Source organism: Hypomesus nipponensis, chromosome 21 (genome assembly GCF_054491055.1).
Source record: "Hypomesus nipponensis isolate SF chromosome 21, ASM5449105v1, whole genome shotgun sequence".
Lineage (NCBI taxonomy): Eukaryota > Metazoa > Chordata > Actinopteri > Osmeriformes > Osmeridae > Hypomesus > Hypomesus nipponensis.
In genome coordinates this window covers 83,357-108,204 of record NC_140381.1, presented here as the reverse complement: position 1 = coordinate 108,204, position 24,848 = coordinate 83,357, and the positions used below count along the sequence as shown (strand labels likewise).

Here is a 24,848-nt window from a genome sequence, read left to right as displayed (position 1 = left end):
CCTCCATCAGCATTAGGCTCGGCTCTGCTACCAGCCTGTACCACACTGCATCAGGCTTGGCTCTGCTACCAGCCTGTACCACACTGCATCAGGCTTGGCTCTGCTACCAGCCTGTACGACACTGCATCAGGCTTGGCTCTGCTACCAGCCTGTATCACACTGCATCAGGCTTGGCTCTGCTACCAGCCTGTATCACACTGCATCAGGCTTGGCTCTGCTACCAGCCTGTATCACACTGCATCAGGCTTGGCTCTGCTACCAGCCTGTATCACACTGCATCAGGCTTGGCTCTGCTACCAGCCTGTATCACACTGCATCAGGCTTGGCTCTGCTACCAGCCTGTATCACACTGCATCAGGCTTGGCTCTGCTACCAGCCTGTATCACACTGCATCAGGCTTGGCTCTGCTACCAGCCTGTATCACACTGCATCAGGCTCGGCTCATCTCAAAAACCCGTATCAATATTTCAGAAATTATGTCGTAGTCTGAACTTTGGAACCAAAACATTTTATTAGGAAATCATGGAAGCCTGTGTTGTCCTCCGTGACATCACAGCTCATCTTTGGACGTTTCATTGGCAGGAGGCTGTGATGAGTCATCAGTGACCTGCAGAAGGAGAGAGTGGATTGGTTGAGGGGAGTGAGTTGGGAGAGGATTGGTTGTACTGGGGCTCTAGATATGGAATCGAATTGAATTCCATTCAAGATATGGAATTCTTACCTCCTCCTCCTTCCTTTCCTCCTCTTCCTCATCCTCCCCCCCCTCCTCCTCCTTCTCCTCCTCCTCTGTCTCCTCAGGCAGAGTTCCTCCATTGTCCAGGAACTTGGAGAGAGTCTCCAGGTCTCTACTGCCAGTGTATTCTACCACCTACACACAGGACACACGGGATAGGTGTGTGTGTGTGTGTGTGTACCTTCCTCTGCTCTCCAGTAGGATAGTATCTCAGTGTGTGTGTGTGTGTGTGTGTGTGTGTGTGTGTGTGTGTGTGTACCTTCCTCTGCTCTCCAGTAGGATAGTATCTCAGTGTGTGTGTGTGTGTGTGTACCTTCCTCTGCTCTCCAGTAGGATAGTATCTCAGTGTGTGTGTGTACCTTCCTCTGCTCTCCAGCAGGATAGTATCTCAGTGTGTGTGTGTGTGTGTGTACCTTCCTCTGCTCTCCAGCAGGATAGTATCTCAGTGTGTGTGTGTGTGTGTACCTTCCTCTGCTCTCCAGCAGGATAGTATCTCAGTGTGTGTGTGTGTGTGTGTACCTTCCTCTCCTCTCCAGCAGGATAGTATCTCAGTGTGTGTGTGTGTGTGTGTACCTTCCTCTCCTCTCCAGCAGGATAGTATCTCAGTGTGGGGTATCCAGACACAGACAGAGACTCCACCTCATTGGCTGTATTGTCCATCTTAGCTATGATGATGTCATCACGCTCAGCATACATCTCTCCAAGCTTCTCCCACACTGGGGCTAACTCCTTGCAATGTCCACACCACGGAGCATCTGCGCACACACACACACCACACACACCATACACACACCACACACACACACACCATACACACACACACACACCATACACACACACACCATACAAATACCATGCACACACACACCATACACACATGGTCACACACACATGGTACCAAGTTAACCTCTGAGATATGTGCATGGTTAGTATGCATGTGTGTGTGTGTACGTGTGTGTGGACATGTCTAACTTACAGAACTCCACAAATACGTTTTTGTTGGGGTCAAAGGCCACAGCCTCAAAGTTGTTAGCGACCAGAGTAGAGACGGGGCCCTGGTCCCAGTCCTTTGGGAGCTCCTGGCTGAGCAGGTGGGGCTGCAACCACAACACAACCATGACACAACCTCAACACAACCCTAATTCTAACCAAAGTAGAGACAGAGCCCTGGTCCCAGCCCTCTGGGAGCTCCTGGCTGAGCAGGTGGGGCTGCAACCACAACACAACCATGACACAATCACAAAACAACCTCAAAACACCCGCAACACAACCACAACACAACTGCAACACAACCATGACACAATCACAACCAAAACACAAAACAACCTTAACACAACCGCAACACAACTGCAACACAACCATGACACAATCACAACCAAAACACAACACAACCACAACACAACCACAACACAACCGCAACACAACAGCAACACAACTGCAACACAACCACAACACAACCACAACCTCAACACACACAATTCAAGTCAGTTGAATATTTTTCAATTTCCAAAATCAGAAAAAAGAATAGCATTATCTGGGTTGACTGCTGCTAAAGAGAGCCTAGCTCAACGCTGGCTACCACCACATACACTGACTCGATTACAATGGCTGAACACATTTGTTAACATAACAGTTTCTGACATTTCTGTTGCCAGAATGCAAGGCGCCTGCGAAACGATGATAGCAACATGGTCTGAAATATATACAAAACTAAGTACTTTTTTTGAAGAATATTATTATTACTATTTTTATTGTTACTATAATTGTCATGGAAGTTTTATTTCCGATCATTTTGCACTTAACTTTTTTTTTTTTTTTTCTTTATATGCAACCTGACATCGAAATATATGTCTGAATTGTGAAGGGAAGGGTGAGGGAGGGACGGTCGCCATGGGGGTGTATTATGTAGTGTGTGTTTTGTTTTTGTGTTGAAAACTTGAACATAAATATAAATATTTGATCCAAAAACAATACAACCTCAACACAATTACAACACAACCACAACACAATCACAACACAATCGCAACACAATCACAACGCAACCATTAATGACAACAAAGTCACGCGTTGCTAGGTTACCTTGATGGTTCCATCCAGAACACCCTGGCAGAACTCCGTCAGAGACTGTGTCGTGATAGCCCCGCCCAGCGCATACTTCTTCACGGTGTCTGTGTTGATGATGCGTATGGTTGGGGCATCGCCTTCTGTCAGCCCAAAGTACTTCAGCACGTGTGATAGGCCAGCCGACACATCAATCAAGATGAACAACACCTGGTGGTCAAATGGACAGACCTGTTAGTGGATCCTGGCCCTGCCCACATTATTGTATCAGACCCCTTAGTCTATTGTAGTACTTTGTAGTATTTTAGTAGTGGTAGCATTATAATAGTATTCATGTTGTATTCTAGTAGTATATAGTTGTATGCCAGTAGTACTACCCGAGTGTACCTGTCCCCTGTACACCTTAGCCACCCTCCGGTAGTCCTCCAGCAGAGCTGTGTGACTCTGCACACTGGAGTTCACGAACAGCAGACAGTGAGTGTGGACCTTAGAGCCAAAAATCTTGTCTGCATTCTACACACCACACACACCACAATGCACTGTTATACAAAACAGATGTATGTGTGCATGCAGACATATGCTGTCCATGGGTGTGTATGTGAGTGTGTGTATGTGTTTGTGTGCGAGTGTGTGTGTTTGTGTGCATGTGCATGAGTGTGTGAATGTGTGTGTGTGTAAATGAGTGTTATACCTGTTCGCTGAACTCTGTGACAAGCTGCAGGCTGTTGTTGTGGATGAAGGAGGTTAGCTGCTCCTTGTCCAGGATATCTTCATCGGACAGCATAAGGTCAGCCCTGCCCTCGTCAAACTGCACACACACACATCATGTATGTGTGTATGTACGTATGTATGTATGTGTGGTGTGGTGTGTGTTTGTGTGGTGTGTGTTTGTGGGGTGTGTTTGTGTGATGTGTGTGTGCACCTTCTTGAACAGCACTAGACCTCTCCCCTCCACTCTATATTTGTGGAACACCTCTGGGCTGGTTGTCACAGCAAACTCCATGTCAACAATCTCCATGACAACTTCGGAAAACAGCTTTGCCTCCACACTCTCCAAACTCTGAGGGATAGATAGATGTATAGATGTACTGTTTTTATTATACTACTATACTGTATAATAAAGATAGATAGATGTATAGATGTAGTGTTTTTATTATACTACTATACTGTATAATAAAGATAGATAGATGTATAGATGTACTGTTTTTATTATACTACTATACTGTATAATAAAGATAGATAGATGTATAGATGTAGTGTTTTTATTATACTACTATACTGTATAATAAAGATAGATAGATGTATAGATGTAGTGTTTTTATTATACTACTATACTGTATAATAAAGATAGATAGATGTATAGATGTACTGTTTTTATTATACTACTATACTGTATAATAAAGATAGATAGATGTATAGATGTAGTGTTTTTATTATACTACTATACTGTATAATAAAGATAGATAGATGGATAGATGTACTGTTTTTATTATACTACTATACTGTATAATAAAGATAGATAGATGGATAGATGTAGTGTTTTTATTATACTACTATACTGTATAATAAAGATAGATAGATGGATAGATGTAGTGTTTTTATTATACTACTATACTGTATAATAAAGATAGATAGATGGATAGATGTAGTGTTTTTATTATACTACTATACTGTATAATAAAGATAGATAGATGTATAGATGTAGTGTTTTTATTATACTACTATACTGTATAATAAAGATAGATAGATGTATAGATGTAGTGTTTTTATTATACTACTATACTGTATAATAAAGATAGATAGATGTATAGATGTAGTGTTTTTATTATACTACTATACTGTATAATAAAGATAGATAGATGTATAGATGTACTGTTTTTATTATACTACTATACTGTATAATAAAGATAGATAGATGTATAGATGTAGTGTTTTTATTATACTACTATACTGTATAATAAAGATAGATAGATGTATAGATGTACTGTTTTTATTATACTACTATACTGTATAATAAAGATAGATAGATGGATAGATGTAGTGTTTTTATTATACTACTATACTGTATAATAAAGATAGATAGATGGATAGATGTAGTGTTTTTATTATACTACTATACTGTATAATAAAGATAGATAGATGGATAGATGTAGTGTTTTTATTATACTACTATACTGTATAATAAAGATAGATAGATGGATAGATGTAGTGTTTTTATTATACTACTATACTGTATAATAAAGATAGATAGATGTATAGATGTAGTGTTTTTATTATACTACTATACTGTATAATAAAGATAGATAGATGTATAGATGTAGTGTTTTTATTATACTACTATACTGTATAATAAAGATAGATAGATGTATAGATGTAGTGTTTTTATTATACTACTATACTGTATAATAAAGATAGATAGATGTATAGATGTAGTGTTTTTATTATACTACTATACTGTATAATAAAGATAGATAGATGTATAGATGTACTGTTTTTATTATACTACTATACTGTATAATAAAGATAGATAGATGTATAGATGTACTGTTTTTATTATACTACTATACTGTATAATAAAGATAAATAGATGGATAGATGTAGTGTTTTTATTATACTACTATACTGTATAATAAAGATAGATAGATGTATAGATGTACTGTTTTTATTATACTACTATACTGTATAATAAAGATAGATAGATGGATAGATGTAGTGTTTTTATTATACTACTATACTGTATAATAAAGATAGATAGATGTATAGATGTAGTGTTTTTATTATACTACTATACTGTATAATAAAGATAGATAGATGTATAGATGTACTGTTTTTATTATACTACTATACTGTATAATAAAGATAGATAGATGTATAGATGTAGTGTTTTTATTATACTACTATACTGTATAATAAAGATAGATAGATGTATAGATGTACTGTTTTTATTATACTACTATACTGTATAATAAAGATAGATAGATGTATAGATGTAGTGTTTTTATTATACTACTATACTGTATAATAAAGATAGATAGATGTATAGATGTAGTGTTTTTATTATACTACTATACTGTATAATAAAGATAGATAGATGGATAGATGTAGTGTTTTTATTATACTACTATACTGTATAATAAAGATAGATAGATGGATAGATGTAGTGTTTTTATTATACTACTATACTGTATAATAAAGATAGATAGATGGATAGATGTAGTGTTTTTATTATACTACTATACTGTATAATAAAGATAGATAGATGGATAGATGTAGTGTTTTTATTATACTACTATACTGTATAATAAAGATAGATAGATGGATAGATGTAGTGTTTTTATTATACTACTATACTGTATAATAAAGATAGATAGATGTATAGATGTAGTGTTTTTATTATACTACTATACTGTATAATAAAGATAGATAGATGTATAGATGTAGTGTTTTTATTATACTACTATACTGTATAATAAAGATAGATAGATGTATAGATGTAGTGTTTTTATTATACTACTATACTGTATAATAAAGATAGATAGATGTATAGATGTAGTGTTTTTATTATACTACTATACTGTATAATAAAGATAGATAGATGTATAGATGTACTGTTTTTATTATACTACTATACTGTATAATAAAGATAAATAGATGGATAGATGTAGTGTTTTTATTATACTACTATACTGTATAATAAAGATAGATAGATGTATAGATGTACTGTTTTTATTATACTACTATACTGTATAATAAAGATAGATAGATGGATAGATGTAGTGTTTTTATTATACTACTATACTGTATAATAAAGATAGATAGATGGATAGATGTAGTGTTTTTATTATACTACTATATTGTATAATAAAGATAGATAGATGGATAGATGTAGTGTTTTTATTATACTACTATACTGTATAATAAAGATAGATAGATGGATAGATGTAGTGTTTTTATTATACTACTATATTGTATAATAAAGATAGATAGATGGATAGATGTAGTGTTTTTATTATACTACTATACTGTATAATAAAGATAGATAGATGGATAGATGTAGTGTTTTATTATACTACTATATTGTATAATAAAGATAGATAGATGTATAGATGTACTGTTTTTATTATACTACTATATTGTATAATAAAGATAGATAGATGTATAGATGTACTGTTTTTATTATACTACTATACTGTATAATAAAGATAAATAGATGGATAGATGTAGTGTTTTTATTATACTACTATACTGTATAATAAAGATAGATAGATGGATAGATGTAGTGTTTTTATTATACTACTATATTGTATAATAAAGATAGATAGATGGATAGATGTACTGTTTTTATTATACTACTATATTGTATAATAAAGATAAATAGATGGATAGATGGATGGATGGATGGATGGACGGGCTGACAGACAGACAGACAGACAGAGAGAGAGAGACAGGCACGCAGACAGATAGATGGTTCCCTACTGTGAAGAAGCCGACCACAGTGATATTGTGAGCAGTGATGATGTCATCAGCTGCTTGGACAGATTCCAGAACAGCTGCTCCTGGACCAGACCGACGCCTCAACCACTGTAGTAGACCTGTTACTGTCCTCTTACCTTCAAACACCCACCCACACACACACCGCACAGATACATACACACATACACACACCCCCACACCCACACACACACACCACACAGATACATCATACACACACACCCACACACACACACACACACACACACACCGCACAGATACATACATACATACATACACACACACCACACATTTAGTCATTTAGCAGACGCTCTTATCCAGAGCGACTTACAGTAAGTACAAGGACATTCCCCTGAGGCAAGTAGGGAACACGTCATTTTGCACGGCCGGGATTTGAACCGGCAACCTTCTGATTCATAACTGATGGGTTTATGGTGTGGAACCGGTGGAGGTGAAGGGGTGAGGGTGTAGCACCATTGTAGCTGATGGGTTCTGGTTCTGCTAGACCTAAGTGCAGCATTTGACACTTTGGATCATGAGATTCTTCTGGAGCGTATGGAGAACTATGTTGGGATTTCTGGTATTTCACTTCAGTGGTTTAGATCGTATCTATCTGATAGATCACAATATGTCCACTATGATGGTTGCTCATCCAGGAGCACTACTGTAAAATACGGAGTACCACAGGGTTCAGTTCTAGGCCCTCTGTTATTTTCACTCTATATGTTGCCTTTAGGAAACATAATTAGAATTTTCACTGTTATGCAGATGATATTCAGCTATACATGTCCATAAAGCCTGGAGAATTTCCACATGCTATGGAAAAATGTGTTTCCGGGTTGAGAACTTGGATGACAGCAAATTTCCTTCTTCTTAATTCGGATAAAACCGAGGTTCAAATTTTCGGCCCTAAAAAATACAGAAATAATTTATCCAATCTGACCTTAAACTTAGATTGCGTCAAAGTATCTCAAAGCCAGCTGGTAAAAAAATTAGGAGTCACATTGGACCCAGACCTTTCGTTTGAGTACCATATTAAACAAATCACCAGAACTGCATTTTTCCATCCACGTAATATTGCCAAAATACGAAAATTCCTCTCAAAGGATGATGCTGAAAAACTAATACATGCTTTTGTTACGTCCCGATTGGACTACTGCAATGTGTTGTTCTCTGGCCTCCCAATTACCTACTTGAAAAATTTACAGCGGGTACAAAATGCTGCTGCCAGACTAATGACTAAAACAAGAAAGTTTGATCATATAACCTCTACTCTTATCTCTTTACACTGGCTCCCTATCCAAGCCAGAGCTGATTTCAAAGTTTTACTACTAACATACAAATCTCTACATGGATTGGCACCACTGTACCTCTCCAGTCTCCTTGCACCCTATTGCCCCGCAAGGACTCTAAGATCTCAAGATGCCGGCTATCTTGTAATACCCAAAATTAAGAAAAAAAATGCTGGAGGTAGGGCGTTCTCATATAGAGCACCACTTCCCTGGAACAAATTACCTGTCTCAATTAAGGAGGCTGATACTGTTTCAACATTTAAAACTAGATTAGTGTATCACATTTAACTTTTAAATTGTAATTTTAGCTTATGTTCACACTGCCTATTTAGATGTTACAAATAAAGTAAACCTGTTATTGTATATTGTTACTGTAATAGTTCCGTTGCTGTATATTGTTGATGTTATAGTTTACTAGTTGGAGACAACAGGGGACTGGTTGTTTTCATGCTGATGCTTTTATTCGTATAAATATAACCTATTTTAGAGTTGTTTCCCCCGGAACAGATTTCATGTTCCAACCAAGGGGGGCTGTCGCTCTCTTGATGTGTGGGGCTGCATCAAATACCCTCTTAGCTTTGTTAAATTGCTGCACTAGTCCACACTTGACCGGTGGGGATCTCATTCTATTACGACTGTAACTGTTAGCTGCTCCTGGCATTCTCTAATCCCTGTTCTCCTCTCTGTCCCCCCCACACATCCCTTGTGGTGTGGGGGGTCTGAGCTGTCAGGACCTGCCTGGTCGTCGGTCTACCAACGCTGGACCAGGTCGTCAACCGGAAACCAGTCTCCATGACGGCCAACAGCGAGTTTCCAGGTCCTATCCAAAGTCTACAAAGCCGAACAATGGATGTATGACTGTGTTTAGCTTGTGTTCTGCTCCTCTCTCTCACCAACCGTCTCTGGAGGAGAGGATCCCCCTCTGAATTGCTCCTCCCAAGGTTTCTTCAATTTTTTCTCCCGTTGGGAGTTTTTCTGGGAGTTTTTCCTTGTCTTCCTTGAGGGTTTAGGTTGGTTGAGGGGCAGTTCTATGGGCGTATGTGAAGCCCTCTGTGACATGCTTGCGTGTAAAAAGGGCTATACAAATACATTTGATTTGATTTGATGGGTTTAGGGTGTAGCACCGGTGTAGCTGATGGGGTTAGGATGTAGTACCGGTGTAGGTGATGGGGTTAGGGTGTAGCTGATGGGGTTAGGATGTAGTACCGGTGTAGGTGATGGGGTTAGGGTGTAGCACCGGTGTAGCTGATGGGGTTAGGATGTAGTACCGGTGTAGGTGATGGGGTTAGGGTGTAGCTGATGGGGTTAGGATGTAGTACCGGTGTAGGTGATGGGGTTAGGGTGTAGCACCGGTGTAGCTGATGGGGTTAGGATATAGTACCGGTGTAGGTGATGGGGTTAGGATGTAGTACCGGTGTAGGTGATGGGGTTAGGGTGTAGTACCAGTGTAGGTGATAGGGTTAGGGTGTAGTACCAGTGTAGGTGATGGGGTTAGGGTGTAGTAAGGGTGTAGGTGATGGGGTTAGGATGTAGTACCGGTGTAGGTGATGGGGTTAGGGTGTAGTAAGGGTGTAGGTGATGGGGTTAGGATGTAGTACCGGTGTAGGTGATGGGGTTAGGGTGTAGTACCAGTGTAGGTGATGGGGTTAGGATATAGTACCGGTGTAGGTGATAGGGTTAGGGTGTAGTACCGGTGTAGGTGATGGGGTTAGGGTGTAGTACCAGTGTAGGTGATAGGGTTAGGGTGTAGTACCAGTGTAGGTGATGGGGTTAGGGTGTAGTAAGGGTGTAGGTGATAGGGTTAGGATGTAGTACCGGTGTAGCTGATGGGGTTAGGGTGTAGTACCAGTGTAGGTGATGGGGTTAGGGTGTAGTAAGGGTGTAGGTGATAGGGTTAGGATGTAGTACCGGTGTAGGTGATGGGGTTAGGGTGTAGTACCGGTGTAGGTGATGGGGTTAGGGTGTAGTACCGGTGTAGGTGATGGGGTTAGGATGTAGTACCGGTGTAGGTGATAGGGTTAGGGTTAGGGTGTAGTACCGGTGTAGGTGATAGGGTTAGGATGTAGTACCGGTGTAGGTGATGGGGTTAGGGTGTAGTACCGGTGTAGGTGATGGGGTTAGGATGTAGTACCGGTGTAGGTGATGGGGTTAGGGTGTAGTACCGGTGTAGGTGATAGGGTTAGGATGTAGTACCGGTGTAGGTGATGGGGTTAGGATGTAGTACCGGTGTAGGTGATAGGGTTAGGGTTAGGGTGTAGTACCGGTGTAGGGGATAGGGTTAGGATGTAGTACCGGTGTAGGTGATGGGGTTAGGGTGTAGCACCGGTGTAGGTGATAGTGTTAGGGTGTAGTACCGGTGTAGGTGATAGGGTTAGGGTGTAGTACCGGTGTAGCTGATAGGGTTAGGGTGTAGTACCGGTGTAGGTGATAGGGTTAGGATGTAGTACCGGTGTAGGTGATGGGGTTAGGGTGTAGTACCGGTGTAGGTGATGGGGTTAGGGTGTAGTACCGGTGTAGGTGATGGGGTTAGGGTGTAGTACCGGTGTAGGTGATAAGGTTAGGATGTAGTACCGGTGTAGGTGATAGGGTTAGGGTGTAGTACCGGTGTAGGTGATAGGGTTAGGGTGTAGTACCGGTGTAGGTGATAGGGTTAGGGTGTAGTACCAGTGTAGGTGATAGGGTTGTGTCGGTCCCCGTAAGTGAACAGCTTCAGCATGGGAAAGCTGCTGATGTGAAACTCCGCCCCCAGCTCCTCCTCTTCTGTGGCATCCACCTTAGCAAATCGGACACCTGACTCCGCCTTCAGCAGCCCTGCCGCTTCAGAATAAACAGGCTCCAGCTGCCGGCAGTGTCCACACCACGGAGCGTCTACACATATATACACACATATTTATACATATATATAGACACAGATATACACATATCCAAATATATATGTATATACACAAATATACACACATATATTTGCATACATACATATTTCTTAACTTCAATAAACATGTGTATACACATATGTATTGGGTATATTTGAGCAATAAGGTACTCGAGGCAGTACTTGATCGTCAATAAAGTACGTGTTCAAGTACTGCGGGTCTGGCCGGCAAACCCTGGAACACGTACTTTAGTGACAGACATTGAGTCTGTGATAAATAAAATACTCTATTACAAAGTTAACTTCTCGCTTGGTTTATAGCTAGCCATGAATGAACTTGTCTTTCTTGCAGGACAACATTACATGGCGAAGTTGAATTAACAATTATTAGCTGCTTTAGTGTTACCCTTGCTAAGTTTTTTGCTTTCTTTTGCAGTGAGGTTCAAATCTAATAAATAAATCTCTTGATAATGCACCACAAATGTCGCTGTCCATGGTTGTCCAATACAACAGAGCTATGTAACATGTGTGGCACCAAGCCTGATGCCTGAACATGTGTGTGTGTGTTTGTTCTGGTGTCGCCACTTCCTGGGTGTGCGTGTGTCACTTTGTAAGATGAATTAACATTTATTTTTCCTCATATATACACACATATACACAAATACAGATGTAGACACGTATACACATGCACACTGTATAGTACATGTGTATGTTCAGGACATATATGGATACAGTATACTGTACGTACACATACAATTTGACACACATGCACATAACACACACATACTGTATATACACACACTCACCACAGTTATCCCAACATACAAATTTACTTCTGATAACAGAATGACAGTTGCACTAACTGTCTCTCCCCTCCTCCCCCTCTTGTCTTCACTCCCTCCCTCTGTCTCAATCTTTCTCTCTCCCTCCCCCCTCTATTCCTCCCCCAACTGACTCTCCCTGACTTCAGTCATGGGAGAACTGGTATTCACAGCACCTGGGGAGGTCTCACACACACGCACACCATGCACACACACACACCATGCACACACACACACCATGCACACACACACACCATGCACACACACACACCATGCACACACATTTTCCACACTCTGCATAGTGATGACGTGTTGTATGGTCTAACATTATAGAATGAAGGGAACATTCTAGACCTTCCAAGTTGAACATTCTACTCACAGAACTCAACCAGCAGGAAGCTGTTTTCACTGAGCGCTCGAGCAAAGTTCTTCACATGTAGAACCAACACATCTTTCTCCTCCTCAATCTCTGTGGTCTTCTCCTTCTTCTCCTCCACTGGTCCAGGTTCTGGTCCTGGTTCTGGTCCTGGTTCTGTTCCTGGTTCTGTTCTTGGTTCTGGTTCTTGTTCTGGTCCTAGTTCTGGTCCTGGTTCTGGTTGCTGAGACCAGACTCTGGTGTTCCAGAGTCCAAGCACCAGCAAGCCCAGTAGAACAGTGTTTGAGACGGTGTGTGTTGCCATGCTAGCTTCCTCAGACTGACTCAGCTCCACATTGCAGGTGTGTATGTGTGCATGGTGTGTGTGTTCATATCTTACTGGTGCTCTCTCCCAGCCAATCACAACCTAAATCCTGAATCTGGGGACCAATCAGACAAAGTCATTCATTTTCCAGTAACATATTAGAACACGTAACCCCCCCACACACACCTCCTCACAGACCCCCCCAACCGCACCCCTCCACACACACACACACATACACACAAATAGCATGTTAGTTTTAAACCAGAGACAGAGAGACATTTAGATCATATTTATTTCTCCCAAAATCAATAGATCATTGGTTAAAACAATGTTAGAATATAGTCAGTAGAATTTGATATATATTATCATATAGAATAGAGTTAATATGGGCAGTTATAGACACCACAATGTGTAAGAGGTCAGTGTGTCTGTGTGTGTTTGTGTGACATCAGTGTGTATGAGAGGTCAGATTATGTGTGTGTGTGTGTATGTATGTGTGAGGTCAGATTGTGTGTGTATGTATGTGAGAGGTCAGATTGTGTGTGTATGTGGTGAGAGGTCAGATTGTGTGTGTGTAAATGTGTGTGTGAGGTCAGTGTGTGAGGTCAGGGTTTGGATCCCAATGTGCTAGAAGATCACTGAAATCAGGGTGTGTATTTTCCTGTGGGTGTGTGGTGTGTGTGTGTGTGTCTAGTGGCTGTGTATTGTCCTGTGTGTGTCTGTTGTGTGTGTGTGTATCCAGTGCTTGTGTATTGTCCTGTGTGTGTGTGTGGTGTGAGCTGAAGTTTTGGGTGCTACTGCTCATGCTCAGTACGGGGCCAGGGATTGGCTCTGTCCAAAAGCTTAAGGGGAGGTGTCTCTTGTTCATTGGTCGACCCCGATCCTGACAACGCCCCCAGCAGTGGTCGAACAACTCAGCCAAGGGCCCCAGGTTGCCGCTGGCAACAGAGACTGACTCTGGGTCATCTGGGTTTCCGCTCCGGGCCATTCTGACCAGGTCATCATAGTAACGGAGACGGCCACTGGTTGCTGTGGATATGCGGTCGGTGTAGATGTCACAAGCCTCTGGGTCGTCAGGGCATCGGCCAAAGTAACGCTGCACATCCAAACTGATGATGTCAGCAAAGCGCAAGAGCTGACTGGTCATGTCGGAGGGACAGGGGGCAGGGAAACAGACAGCTTCCTCCAGAAACTCCTCCTCTTCCTCCAGAACTTCAGAGTCTTCATATTCCTCCTCTTCTTCCTCCCTCTCTCCCCCTCTCTCCCCCCTCACCTCCTCTTTCTCCTCCTCTTCCCCACTCTCTTCCACCTTCCTGTGTGGAAGAGAGTGCTGAAGGATCATGGGTAGATAGCAGGTGGGAGGACCTGGAACCAGGAAGTTCCTGATGACACCTGTAGCCATCCTGGCCAATCAAATCTGAGGGGCGAATTAAAGCATCAATCAAAACAAGGTAAGCCTTAGTATGTGATCAGAGATAAATTAATTCACATTTTAAAATACAACATAAATGAACAGGCAACAAAAAATAATGGGATGGAAAACTAATACAAATAAATCACTATTTTATTTATTTTAAAGAAAAAACTCCTACATGTTGGTGAAGGTGGTCCTCTGGAGGGAGGTGAAGGTGGTCCTCTGGAGTGAGGTGAAGGTGGTCCTCTGGAGTGAGGTGAAGGTGGTCCTCTGGCCGAGGTGAAGGTGGTCCTCTGGAGCGAAGTGAAGGTGGTCCTCTGGAGCGAGGTGAAGGTGGTCCTCTGGAGCGAGGTGAAGGTGGTCCTCTGGAGCGAAGTGAAGGTGGTCCTCTGGAGGGAGGTGAAGGTGGTCCTCTGGAGCGAGGTGAAGGTGGTCCTCTGGAGCGAGGTGAAGGTGGTCCTCCGGAGCGAGGTGAAGGTGGTCCTCTGGAGCGAGGTGAAGGTGGTCCTCCGGAGCGAGGTGAAGGTGGTCCTCTGGAGCGAAGTGAAGGTGGTCCTCTGTAGCGAGGTGAAGGTGGTCCTCCGGAGCGAGGTGAAGGTGGTCCTCCGGAGCGAGGTGAAAGGTGGTCTTATCGAGAGAGTTTCTCTGGAGCGGGGTGGTCCTCTGGAGCGAGGTGGTCCGCTGGAGTGAGGTGGTTCCCCGGAGCAAAGCCTATCCCTTGGGACAAGACTGGATGTTGGTCCTTAAAGATGATTATGGGTTCCGAGCTGGGGTGTGTATGAGGGCTTCAGTGTCTCAGTATTTATAGGCCAGAAAGATGCTGTTTCCCAGACAAATATTTGAGAGTAGGATTGTAGGATTGGTCAAACACCCATCGTTTGCTCTATCGCTTGGCAACCAGAGAGGGGGGGGCGGGCTAATGGACGCTCTGCCAGGGGACAGTGAAGTGGCGTTGCACTTTCTCTCACACACACACACTGCTCTATCTCTTACACACACACACTCTTGTGCACACACACTGCTGCTGCACACACACAAGTGCACACACACAGTTTATGAAGTTAAAAGGGTGTGAAATTTGATCACACAGTATTTTGACTTCTGGAGTACGAAGCTTTTTAAACCGGATCAGGCCTATCAGGTCCCAATACAGCCACACGCTAACCCTAACCCTTAGAGACTCTACTAACCCTAGCCAGCCAGACTGCCGTTACTCTGCTCTACATTTGATTAGTTTACCAGACAACTTTAATAACAGCAGAACATCAATGATCAGAAGAGTATTTTGATAGTCTGACGCCTCATCTCAACCACAACATCTCAACCATGTCTTTATTGTGGTCTTCCTCATTCTACACTATCTCGATTACAAATAGTTCAAAATGCTGCTGCAAAACTTTTGACTGTGTCTAGAAAGAGGGATCATATTTCTCGTGTTTTGGCATCCCTTTACTGGCTTCCCATTAAGTTTAGAATTGATTTTAAGATACTTAAAATGTATTTATAAGGCGTTGTCTGGCTGTGCACCAAGGTATATTTGTGATCTCATTTTGCCATACTGTCCTGCTAGGGCACTCAGATCCTCAAAACACTTGCTTTTCAATGTGTCACGATGTCGCTACAAATTAAAGGGTGATCGGGCTTTTTCTGTGGCAGGGCCAAAGCTTTGGAATGCTTTCCCTTATCATGTGAGGTCTGTTCCTTCATTGGATATTTTTAAATCTACTCTAAAAACATATTTTTATTATTTAGCTTTTGGAAACTTTTAATTGTTTTATAGCGCCGTTTTGCTATGTTCTATGTACAGCACTTTGGATCAATTTGTATTGTGTTAAATGTGCTTTATAAATAAAGGTTGATAGATTGACCACAACATAATCTCAGCTACATCATCTCAGCTACAACATCTCAGCTCCAACAACATCTCAGCTCCAACAACATCCCAGCTTCAACATTTCAGCTCCAACAACATCTAAACAGACAACCACAACAATATCTCAGCTACAACATCAGTACAGTGCAGCAGTAACAAGGTAACATCAAACTATTTTGTGGTCTCAGTCTCTTTTGAGTCAGTAGTAGAACAGGATCTCAAATACAACATGCAGAGGAAGCATGCAATCCCAGGAATCATAAGTAATGAACTTCTAAGTACTGATTTTGGTGTCCTTTGGTTAAGCCAAAGAGAAGTTAGTTGAGGTCAAACTTGAAGAGGAGAGAAATCTTTGTTACCTAGGTACCTGTGTGTGCGTCTGCATGCTTGTGTGTCTGGGTGCTTGTGTACCTAACAGGCTGTGTAATTTATGGCCTGGATCTTGAAAGTTGACATATTGCTACTATTGATCTTTACTCCTAAAATCAATAAGGGAGTTCAGCCTGTAGCATAGCCACAGTGGAGTGAGTCCAGCCTGTAGCATAGTCACAGTGGAGTGTAAAGGCCAGGTGAGCGAGGTTACACAGATGATGAACACACGCACAGGCACACTCACAAACGAACTAAATTGGCATGCGCACATGCTTTGTTATTAAACTTAGCAAAGTTCTCAACTTTGCTTTGTTATCACGGCGCAAATCACAATACTGTGACGTCGAATATCCTAACTGACTACATAACAGATGGCAATCTGCTTTTCCTTCTGTCAATACTTTGCTAACAGGTCACCTTGGGCAACAGATCGCTGCCCGGGTAAACTCGGTGGCACCTGCGTTGTGGCGTAGTCTACAGGCTGTCTGCCCGCCTGCCCGCGCTATCCTGATAGCACGCTAGGAACGATGTCAACAGTGCGCGGAAGAACTTCCGTGGACGTCATTTGTTTACATTGGCGGAATCAGGAAGCTGGCCGGCTCGCACTGCCGTACCTAGTCCTTGTCGTAGCCAGTTAGACTAGCTAGGTAGCGTAGTTAACTTGGACACGGAAGATGTGATGGTTTGGAAGAATACAAAACTTTTAATGACGAGACAAAATGGAGGTACATATTCTACGTGGTCTGCTTATTTTCATCCAGGCAGCTGCCGTTATCAGTGACGGTGAGTAATGTACAGTAGCGAGTCCATTTACAATATATTTGAACTGAATTAGCAGGCTTGATACCTAGTTATAGCATTTTGGCAATACTGTATTCAGCTTCAAATATAAGCCCTTTCGTCCAACTGATTTGTAGTTAACATCAGTTCTCCGCGCTATATCGGCCGTGGCTAATGATGTAACGCTAGTTGTTAACATTTGAGATAGCTAGTGGTGGAACAGTGTGTGGTGATACGTGTTCAAAGGAGTTGCTTGTGTGCAGAACTCGGAAGTGAGCTGACGTTTGTGTCCGAGTTGTCTTCCAAGCCGTCCCAGAAGCTGTCCCGGTACGGTTGGTATGGTAACGTCCGCCTGCACCAGTTCCAGGTCCCACCGGATGTGGCGGTCGCTCGCTGGCTTTTCTCCGTGACCAAGGGCAGTGGCTTCCACTGTGGACAGCACAACGTCACTGTGTAGGTCACCATGACAACCACCCACAGGGTCTCTGGTTCAGTAACAGTAGGTTCTGTTTCAGTAACAGTAGGTTCTGTTTCAGTAACAGTAGGTTCTGTTTCAGTAACAGTAGGTTCTGGTTCAGTAACAGTAGGTTCTGGTTCAGGTACATCAGCTGGGGTTCTCCTCCAGTGATAGATCCGTTGTCTTCTGCATTCCCCAACAACACTGTGTGGGCCCCCGCGCTGTCCATGACCCTCCCAGTGACCACACACACCTCAACCACCTTTAACCTCTCCAACCCTGCTCCTGGAGACTGGTACTTGGCGGCACACCTGCCTAAAGATGACGGACGTATAGAGCAGAAGGTGGGGATGGGGGGGGTTTGGGGTTGTGTGCAAACAGTGGGAGTTGATGTTTTTGAACGCTTATCCACTGCTGTGTGTGGTTGTGCGCGTGTTTGTGCGCGTGTTTGTGTGTGTTGCAGGGTTTTCCTTCCTGCTCTTACTACTTCCAGCCCCAGCTGTCAATCAGGAGAGCTGTGGACACGCCCACACTGGTGCAGGCCACGCCCCTTACCCAGACTGCCTCTGTAGCCAGACCAGCTCTGCTCAAGTAAGGAGTATGTGTATCATGTGTGTGTAACATGTGTGTAATGTGTGTTCCAGGGTTAGTGTGTGTGTGTGTGTAACGTGTGTTCCAGGGTTAGTGTAACATGTGTGTTCCAGGGTTAGTGTAACATGTGTGCAATGTGTGTTCCAGGGTTAGTGTAACATGTGTGTAATTTGTGTTCCAGGGTTAGTATAACGTGTGTAATGTGTGTTCCAGGGTTAGTGTGTGTGTGTGTGTAACGTGTGTTCCAGGGTTAGTGTAACATGTGTGTTCTAGGGTTAGTGTAACATGTGTGCAATGTGTGTTCCAGGGTTAGTGTAACATGTGTGTAATGTGTGTTCCAGGGTTAGTGTAACATGTGTGTAATGTGTGTTCCAGGGTTAGTGTAACATGTGTGTAATGTGTGTTCCAGGGTTAGTATAACATGTGTGTAATGTGTGTTCCAGGGTTAGTGTAACATGTGTGTAATGTGTGTTCCAGGGTTAGTGTAACATGTGTGTAATGTGTGTTCCAGGGTTAGTGTAACATGTGTGTAATGTGTGTTCCAGGGTTAGTGTAACATGTGTGTGATGTGTGTTCCAGGGTTAGTGTAACATGTGTGTAATGTGTGTTCCAGGGTTAGTGTAACATGTGTGTAATGTGTGTTCCAGGGTTAGTGTAACATGTGTGTAATGTGTGTTCCAGGGTTAGTGTAACATGTGTGTAATGTGTGTTCCAGGGTTAGTGTAACATGTGTGTAATGTGTGTTCCAGGGTCTTTGTTCCAGAGTTTGTCTCCTCTCTCACTGTGTCAGTGACTGGCTGCACGTTGGGGGCGGGGCTAGAGCCTTGTTCACTAGTACTGAAGCTAGGGTCCTCTTCCTTAAGGGAGGGGCTTGTGAGTGTGAACTGCTCAGTCATTGGCTGCTCTGCTACTCTGACCACGCCCCCGTGGAATGCCTGGGTCAGAGTTGTTGTGGAGAGTGTCCTTGACAACCGTACTGCTACCTTCAGCATCATGGCTAACAGCACAGGTGAGCAGTAACACACACACACCTGTTCTATTTGTTCCTTCCTATCTGTGTGTGATTTGATCTGTGTGTGTGTGTATCAGTGGTGTGTAATGATCTGTGTGTGCGTGTACCAGTGGTGTGTAAACCCAGCAGCGAAGGTCTCAAGGGAGACAATGACATCATCAAGCTCCGTGGCAGAAGCAGCTTGCCATTTCAAGGCAACACGTCTGTGGTTTCCGAGGCGTATGTCCATGGCAACGTGTCGTCAGGGTGTGTGTGGTACGTCCCGGTGCTAAGGGAGGAGCTAGATGTCTTGTCTCTCCACTTCACTCCTGTAAACGGCCCCGCCGTCAACGTCACACACACACACCACACCCTGCTCCGCTACCCGCTCAACACACACTCCAGCGGGGGCATCCTCAACCTGCTGCTGACCCTCAACACCGTGAGTCACACACACACTCACATACACACCGCAAACACACACTTACACACTCCACCAACACAACACACAATACTACAACACACATGTTGAGTGTATTGTGTGTATGTGTGTTCCAGACTAACATGACAGGTGGCAGTGTGGAGGCCTGCTTCTCCCCCAGGAGCCCCAGACTGAACACCAATCTCTCCCAGCACTGCCACACAGGTAACACAGGTGACACTGCCACACAGGTAACACAGGTGACACTGCCACACAGGTGTGTTGTGTTGGTGTGTTGCAGGGTTGTATAGTGATTTTAGTGGGTGTGTTTCAGGGTTGTATAGTGACTTTAGTGGGTGTGTTGCAGGGTTGTTTGCAGGGTTGTATAGTGATTTTAGTGGGTGTGTTGCAGGGTTGTTTGCAGGGTTGTATAGTGATTTTAGTGGGTGTGTTGCAGGGTTGTATAGTGACTGTAGTGGGTGTGTTGCAGGGTTGTATAGTGACTGTAGTGGGTGTGTTGCAGGGTTGTATAATGACTGTAGTGGGTGTGTTGCAGGGTTGTATAGTGACTGTAGTGGGTGTGTTGCAGGGTTGTATAGTGACTGTAGTGGGTGTGTTGCAGGGTTGTATAGTGACTGTAGTGGGTGTGTTGCAGGGTTGTATAGTGACTGTAGTGGGTGTGTTGCAGGGTTGTATAGTGACTGTAGTGGGTGTGTTGCAGGGTTGTATAGTGACTGTAGTGGGTGTGTTGCAGGGTTGTATAGTGACTGTAGTGGGTGTGTTGCAGGGTTGTATAGTGACTGTAGTGGGTGTGTTTCAGGGTTGTATAGTCACTGTAGTGGGTGTGTTGCAGGGTTGTATAGTGACTGTAGTGGGTGTGTTGCAGGGTTGTATGCAGCACACACTCTCAGGGTGAACCTCAGCGCTCAGAAGGCGGTCCTTAGAATCCCCTTTCCCATGTCTGCTACCTGGTACCTCTCTCTGCTGCTTACCTGCAACAGGTAACACACACTGTACCCTTAAACACACACTGCACCCTTAAACACACACTGCACTCTTACACACACACACTGTGTGGTGCTGCCACCTAGTGGATCTTTCTCAAACATTTCTCAAGAGCATAATGTTGATGTGGGTGTTTGTGTTCGTGTCTTACAGCAGTGACTGTGGTGGAGTGCCGGTGGTTGCCGTGGTACCAGAAGTGCACGTAAGCTCATGTGTGGAAAACTGTGGAACACTGGGAGAATGTCGCCTCCTCCGCTCCAGCAGCTTCCTGTACGCTGCCTGTTCCTGCAAGGCTGGTAGGACTCACACACACATAGCTTTCTGTACGCTGCCTGTTCCTGCAAGGCTGGTAGGACTCACACACACATAGCTTCCTGTACGCTGCCTGTTCCTGCAAGGCTGGTAGGACTCACACACACATAGCTTCCTGTACGCTGCCTGTTCCTGCAAGGCTGGTAGGACTCACACACACATAGCTTCCTGTATGCTGCCTGTTCCTGCAAGGCTGGTAGGACTCACACACACATAGCTTCCTGTATGCTGCCTGTTCCTGCAAGGCTGGTAGGACTCACACACACATAGCTTCCTGTATGCTGCCTGTTCCTGCAAGGCTGGTAGGACTCACACACACACTCACTCATACACACACTCATATACACATTTATACACACACATAGCTTCCTGTATGCTGCCTGTTCCTGCAAGGCTGGTAGGACAAACACTCACTCACTCATACACACACACACACTCATACACACTCTTATACATACACACTCATACACACGCACACTTATACACATACACACACTCACCCACCCACACTCATACACACACATCCAGATAGCCAACTATCTGGCAACTAAGCTAGCTTCAATTGTTTTCATGTTATTTGTACGACTTAACCATAACAGTACCTGTAGATACTTGGCTGTTTAACTAATTTACAAGAAATTTTGCTTAAATTACTACTGATTATTGAAGATTTGGATATGATTATATATGGTGTGTGTGTGCAGGGTGGAGTGGGTGGGGATGCACTGACGGCTCGTCGGCACTGTCTTACGGTCGCCAGGTAACGGCCGTTCTTCTGCTCACGCTCAGTAACCTCCTCTTCATCCCTGCCATCGTGGTTGCTATGCAACGCTGCTACTTCACCGAGGCTGCTGTATACCTCTTCACAATGTTTTTTTCCACGGTAATGCACACACACACACACCAGGCTAGCTAGTGTTTAAGAATAATTCTAATAACTAAAATTAACTAGTATAGATGTTTCACAAGTTTAAAACATTAAAGATTGAGATTACTTTGACTGATTGATTAATAAGACAATTTATACGAAAAACCATAACCCACCGTGTCTTATTGTGTGTGCATGGTGTGTGGCGTGCGTATTGTGTGCATGGTGTGTGTGTGTGCATGGTGTGTGTGTGTGCGTATTGTGTGCATGGTGTCTGTGCGTATTGTGTGCATGTTGTGTGTGTGCAGTTCTACCATGCGTGTGACCAGCCTGGTGTTGCGGTTCTGTGCATCATGGACTACGACGCGCTACAGTTCTGTGACTTCCTGGGTTCCGTGTGTTCCATCTGGGTCACCATCCTCTGCATGGCCCGCCTCCCAGACGCTCTCAAATACGTAAGACACACACACACACTCAAATATATAAGACACACACACACTCAAATATATAAGACACACACACACTCAAATATATAAGACACACACTCTCAAATATGTAAGACACACACACACTCAAATATATAAGACACACACACACTCAAATATATAAGAAGACACACTCTCAAATACGTAAGACACACACACACTCAAATATATAAGACACACATTCAAATATATAAGACACACACACTCAAATTTGTAAGCCATGTCTGTGTTCATGTTAGGTTCAATGCTGATAGCCATGTGTGTGTTAGACTGTGTTCATGTTAGGTGCGATGCTGATAGCCATGTGTGTGTTAGACTGTGTTCATGTTAGGTGCGATGCTGATAGCCATGTGTGTGTTAGACTGTGTTCATGTTAGGTGCGATGCTGATAGCCATGTGTGTGTTAGACTGTGTTCATGCTAGGTGCGATGCTGATAGCCATGTGTGTGTTAGACTGTGTTCATGTTAGGTGCGATGCTGATAGCCATGTGTGTGTTAGACTGTGTTCATGTTAGGTGCGATGCTGATAGCCATGTGTGTGTTAGACTGTGTTCATGTTAGGTGCGATGCTGATAGCCATGTGTGTGTTAGACTGTGTTCATGTTAGGTGCGATGCTGATAGCCATGTGTGTGTTAGACTGTGTTCATGCTAGGTGCGATGCTGATAGCCATGTGTGTGTTAGACTGTGTTCATGCTAGGTGCGATGCTGATAGCCATGTGTGTGTTAGACTGTGTTCATGTTAGGTGCGATGCTGATAGCCATGTGTGTGTTAGACTGTGTTCATGTTAGGTGCGATGCTGATAGCCATGTGTGTGTTAGACTGTGTTCATGTTAGGTGCGATGCTGATAGCCATGTGTGTGTTAGACTGTGTTCATGTTAGGTGCGATGCTGATAGCCATGTGTGTGTTAGACTGTGTTCATGCTAGGTGCGATGCTGATAGCCATGTGTGTGTTAGACTGTGTTCATGCTAGGTGCGATGCTGATAGCCATGTGTGTGTTAGACTGTGTTCATGTTAGGTGCGATGCTGATAGCCATGTCGCTGCAGCTGGATAGGAGAGGTCTGTGGAACATGCTGGGACCCGTGCTGTGTGCAGCTCTGGCCATGCTGTCCACCTGGGTCAGTACACACACACACACACACACACACACACACACACCACACACACACCACACACATCATACACAGCTTTTGTCTTCAGAACACACAAGGACCATGTTCTCATGTCTTTATGGTGTGTATATGTATGTTTATCTGTGTATGGTGTGTGTGTGTGTGTATGGTGTGTGCAGGTGTACCGGGGGGTGAGCAGGCGACAGTGTTACCCCCCCTTGTGGCGTCGCTGGGTGTGTTTCCTGCTGCCTGGTCTGGGCAGTGCCCTGGTGGGGGTGTGTCTCTACGTGTTTGCTGAGACGGAGGACAACTACCTGTACATACACTCCCTGTGGCACGTGCTGGTGGCCGTCAGTGTGGTGTTCCTGCTGCCCCCTCAACACACACACACACACCCCTGGGGGTCCTGGTGGCCGCGCGTCTGTGGATACACACTCTGCCAGGGCACCAAGGACGAGCTGTACACTGTCACTTAGAACACACACACTACACACACTACACACCTCACACACTACACACCTCACACACCTCATCATTGTTAATCACTGGTGCTCTTTCTTCTGACCAATCATGTGTTCCTCCTGTCTCTGTACCCTCCACTCTCATCCCCTACACCCTCATCCCCTACACTCTCATCCTCTACACCCTTATCCCCTCCACCCTCATGCTGTACACTCTCATCTCATCCGCTCCACCCTCATCCTCTACATACTCTAAAAAGCAACATTTTTAAAGCACTTTCCATAATGACAGAAATAAAGTGTGTGTGTGTGGGGCTTATTATCATGTGTTTAAATAAGGACTGGTAATGAATGTAAATATATTTCTGATTAGTTATTGGTGTCTGATTTTCCTCTGTCTCTCAGTCTGAATCTCTCTCACTCCATGTCTGAACCTCTCTTGCTCTCCGTATGAATATCTCTTTTCTCTCTGTCTCCTCTTTCCCTCTGTTTCCATCCCTCTCGCACCTGTGCAAAAGGATAAATGTAGATGTTTATTTGCACATAATGATTGTAAATGTTTTATGCATGTGCTTTCTTTGTTCCTTCTCTCCTTTACGTGGGTCAACATTCTAGTGTGTGTATACACTACAGGAAGATGGAATACAATTAATTATATTTGATTTTCATATATTGTTTTTGTTTGTATTCATTTTGTGATTCTGAAGAGCAATGCACTGGAAGATAAAGCTTTTGTTAAAAATCAAGATACA

At 43.5% G+C, this 24,848-nt stretch overlaps 3 protein-coding genes across 6 annotated transcripts; 1 reads left to right on the top strand and 2 right to left on the bottom strand.

The window, feature by feature from the left end:
- Positions 1-492: 492 nt before the first annotated feature.
- On the bottom strand, positions 493-12,950 carry pdia2 (protein disulfide isomerase family A, member 2). Its single transcript, XM_084685009.1, has 11 exons — positions 12,650-12,950; positions 11,242-11,445; positions 7,271-7,404; positions 3,717-3,854; positions 3,486-3,602; positions 3,182-3,307; positions 2,813-3,004; positions 1,710-1,830; positions 1,307-1,488; positions 716-868; positions 493-622 (listed from the first exon to the last, which is right to left on the bottom strand). Exons 1-11 carry the CDS (start codon positions 12,948-12,950, stop codon positions 551-553), a joined length of 1,740 nt encoding a protein of 579 aa, XP_084541135.1. The 3' UTR covers positions 493-550.
- Positions 12,951-13,254: 304 nt separating this feature from the next.
- Positions 13,255-17,027, bottom strand: percc1 (proline and glutamate rich with coiled coil 1). Its single transcript, XM_084685010.1, has 2 exons — positions 14,543-17,027; positions 13,255-14,367 (listed from the first exon to the last, which is right to left on the bottom strand). The coding sequence occupies exon 2, from the start codon at positions 14,350-14,352 to the stop codon at positions 13,543-13,545; it is 810 nt and encodes a 269-aa protein (XP_084541136.1). The 5' UTR covers positions 14,353-14,367; positions 14,543-17,027; the 3' UTR covers positions 13,255-13,542.
- A 162-nt stretch (positions 17,028-17,189) lies between these two features.
- pgap6 (post-glycosylphosphatidylinositol attachment to proteins 6) lies at positions 17,190-24,842 on the top strand. 4 transcript variants are annotated; one of them, XR_014740539.1, is made up of 13 exons: positions 17,190-17,392; positions 17,653-17,842; positions 17,989-18,190; positions 18,310-18,437; positions 19,187-19,446; positions 19,560-19,870; positions 19,987-20,074; positions 20,736-20,850; positions 21,008-21,150; positions 21,871-22,049; positions 22,343-22,489; positions 22,789-23,641; positions 23,815-23,843. XR_014740539.1 is itself a non-coding variant. In XM_084685006.1 (13 exons), the coding sequence occupies exons 1-13, from the start codon at positions 17,329-17,331 to the stop codon at positions 24,109-24,111; spliced, it is 2,241 nt and encodes a 746-aa protein (XP_084541132.1). In that variant the 5' UTR covers positions 17,190-17,328; the 3' UTR covers positions 24,112-24,842. The 4 variants fall into 4 exon arrangements, 3 of the variants coding, with proteins under 3 accessions (XP_084541132.1, XP_084541133.1, XP_084541134.1); XM_084685006.1 differs by having other exon boundaries at positions 23,525-23,641; positions 23,815-24,842; XM_084685008.1 differs by having other exon boundaries at positions 17,207-17,392; positions 17,636-17,842; positions 23,525-23,641; positions 23,815-24,842.
- The last annotated feature ends 6 nt before the right edge of the window (positions 24,843-24,848 follow it).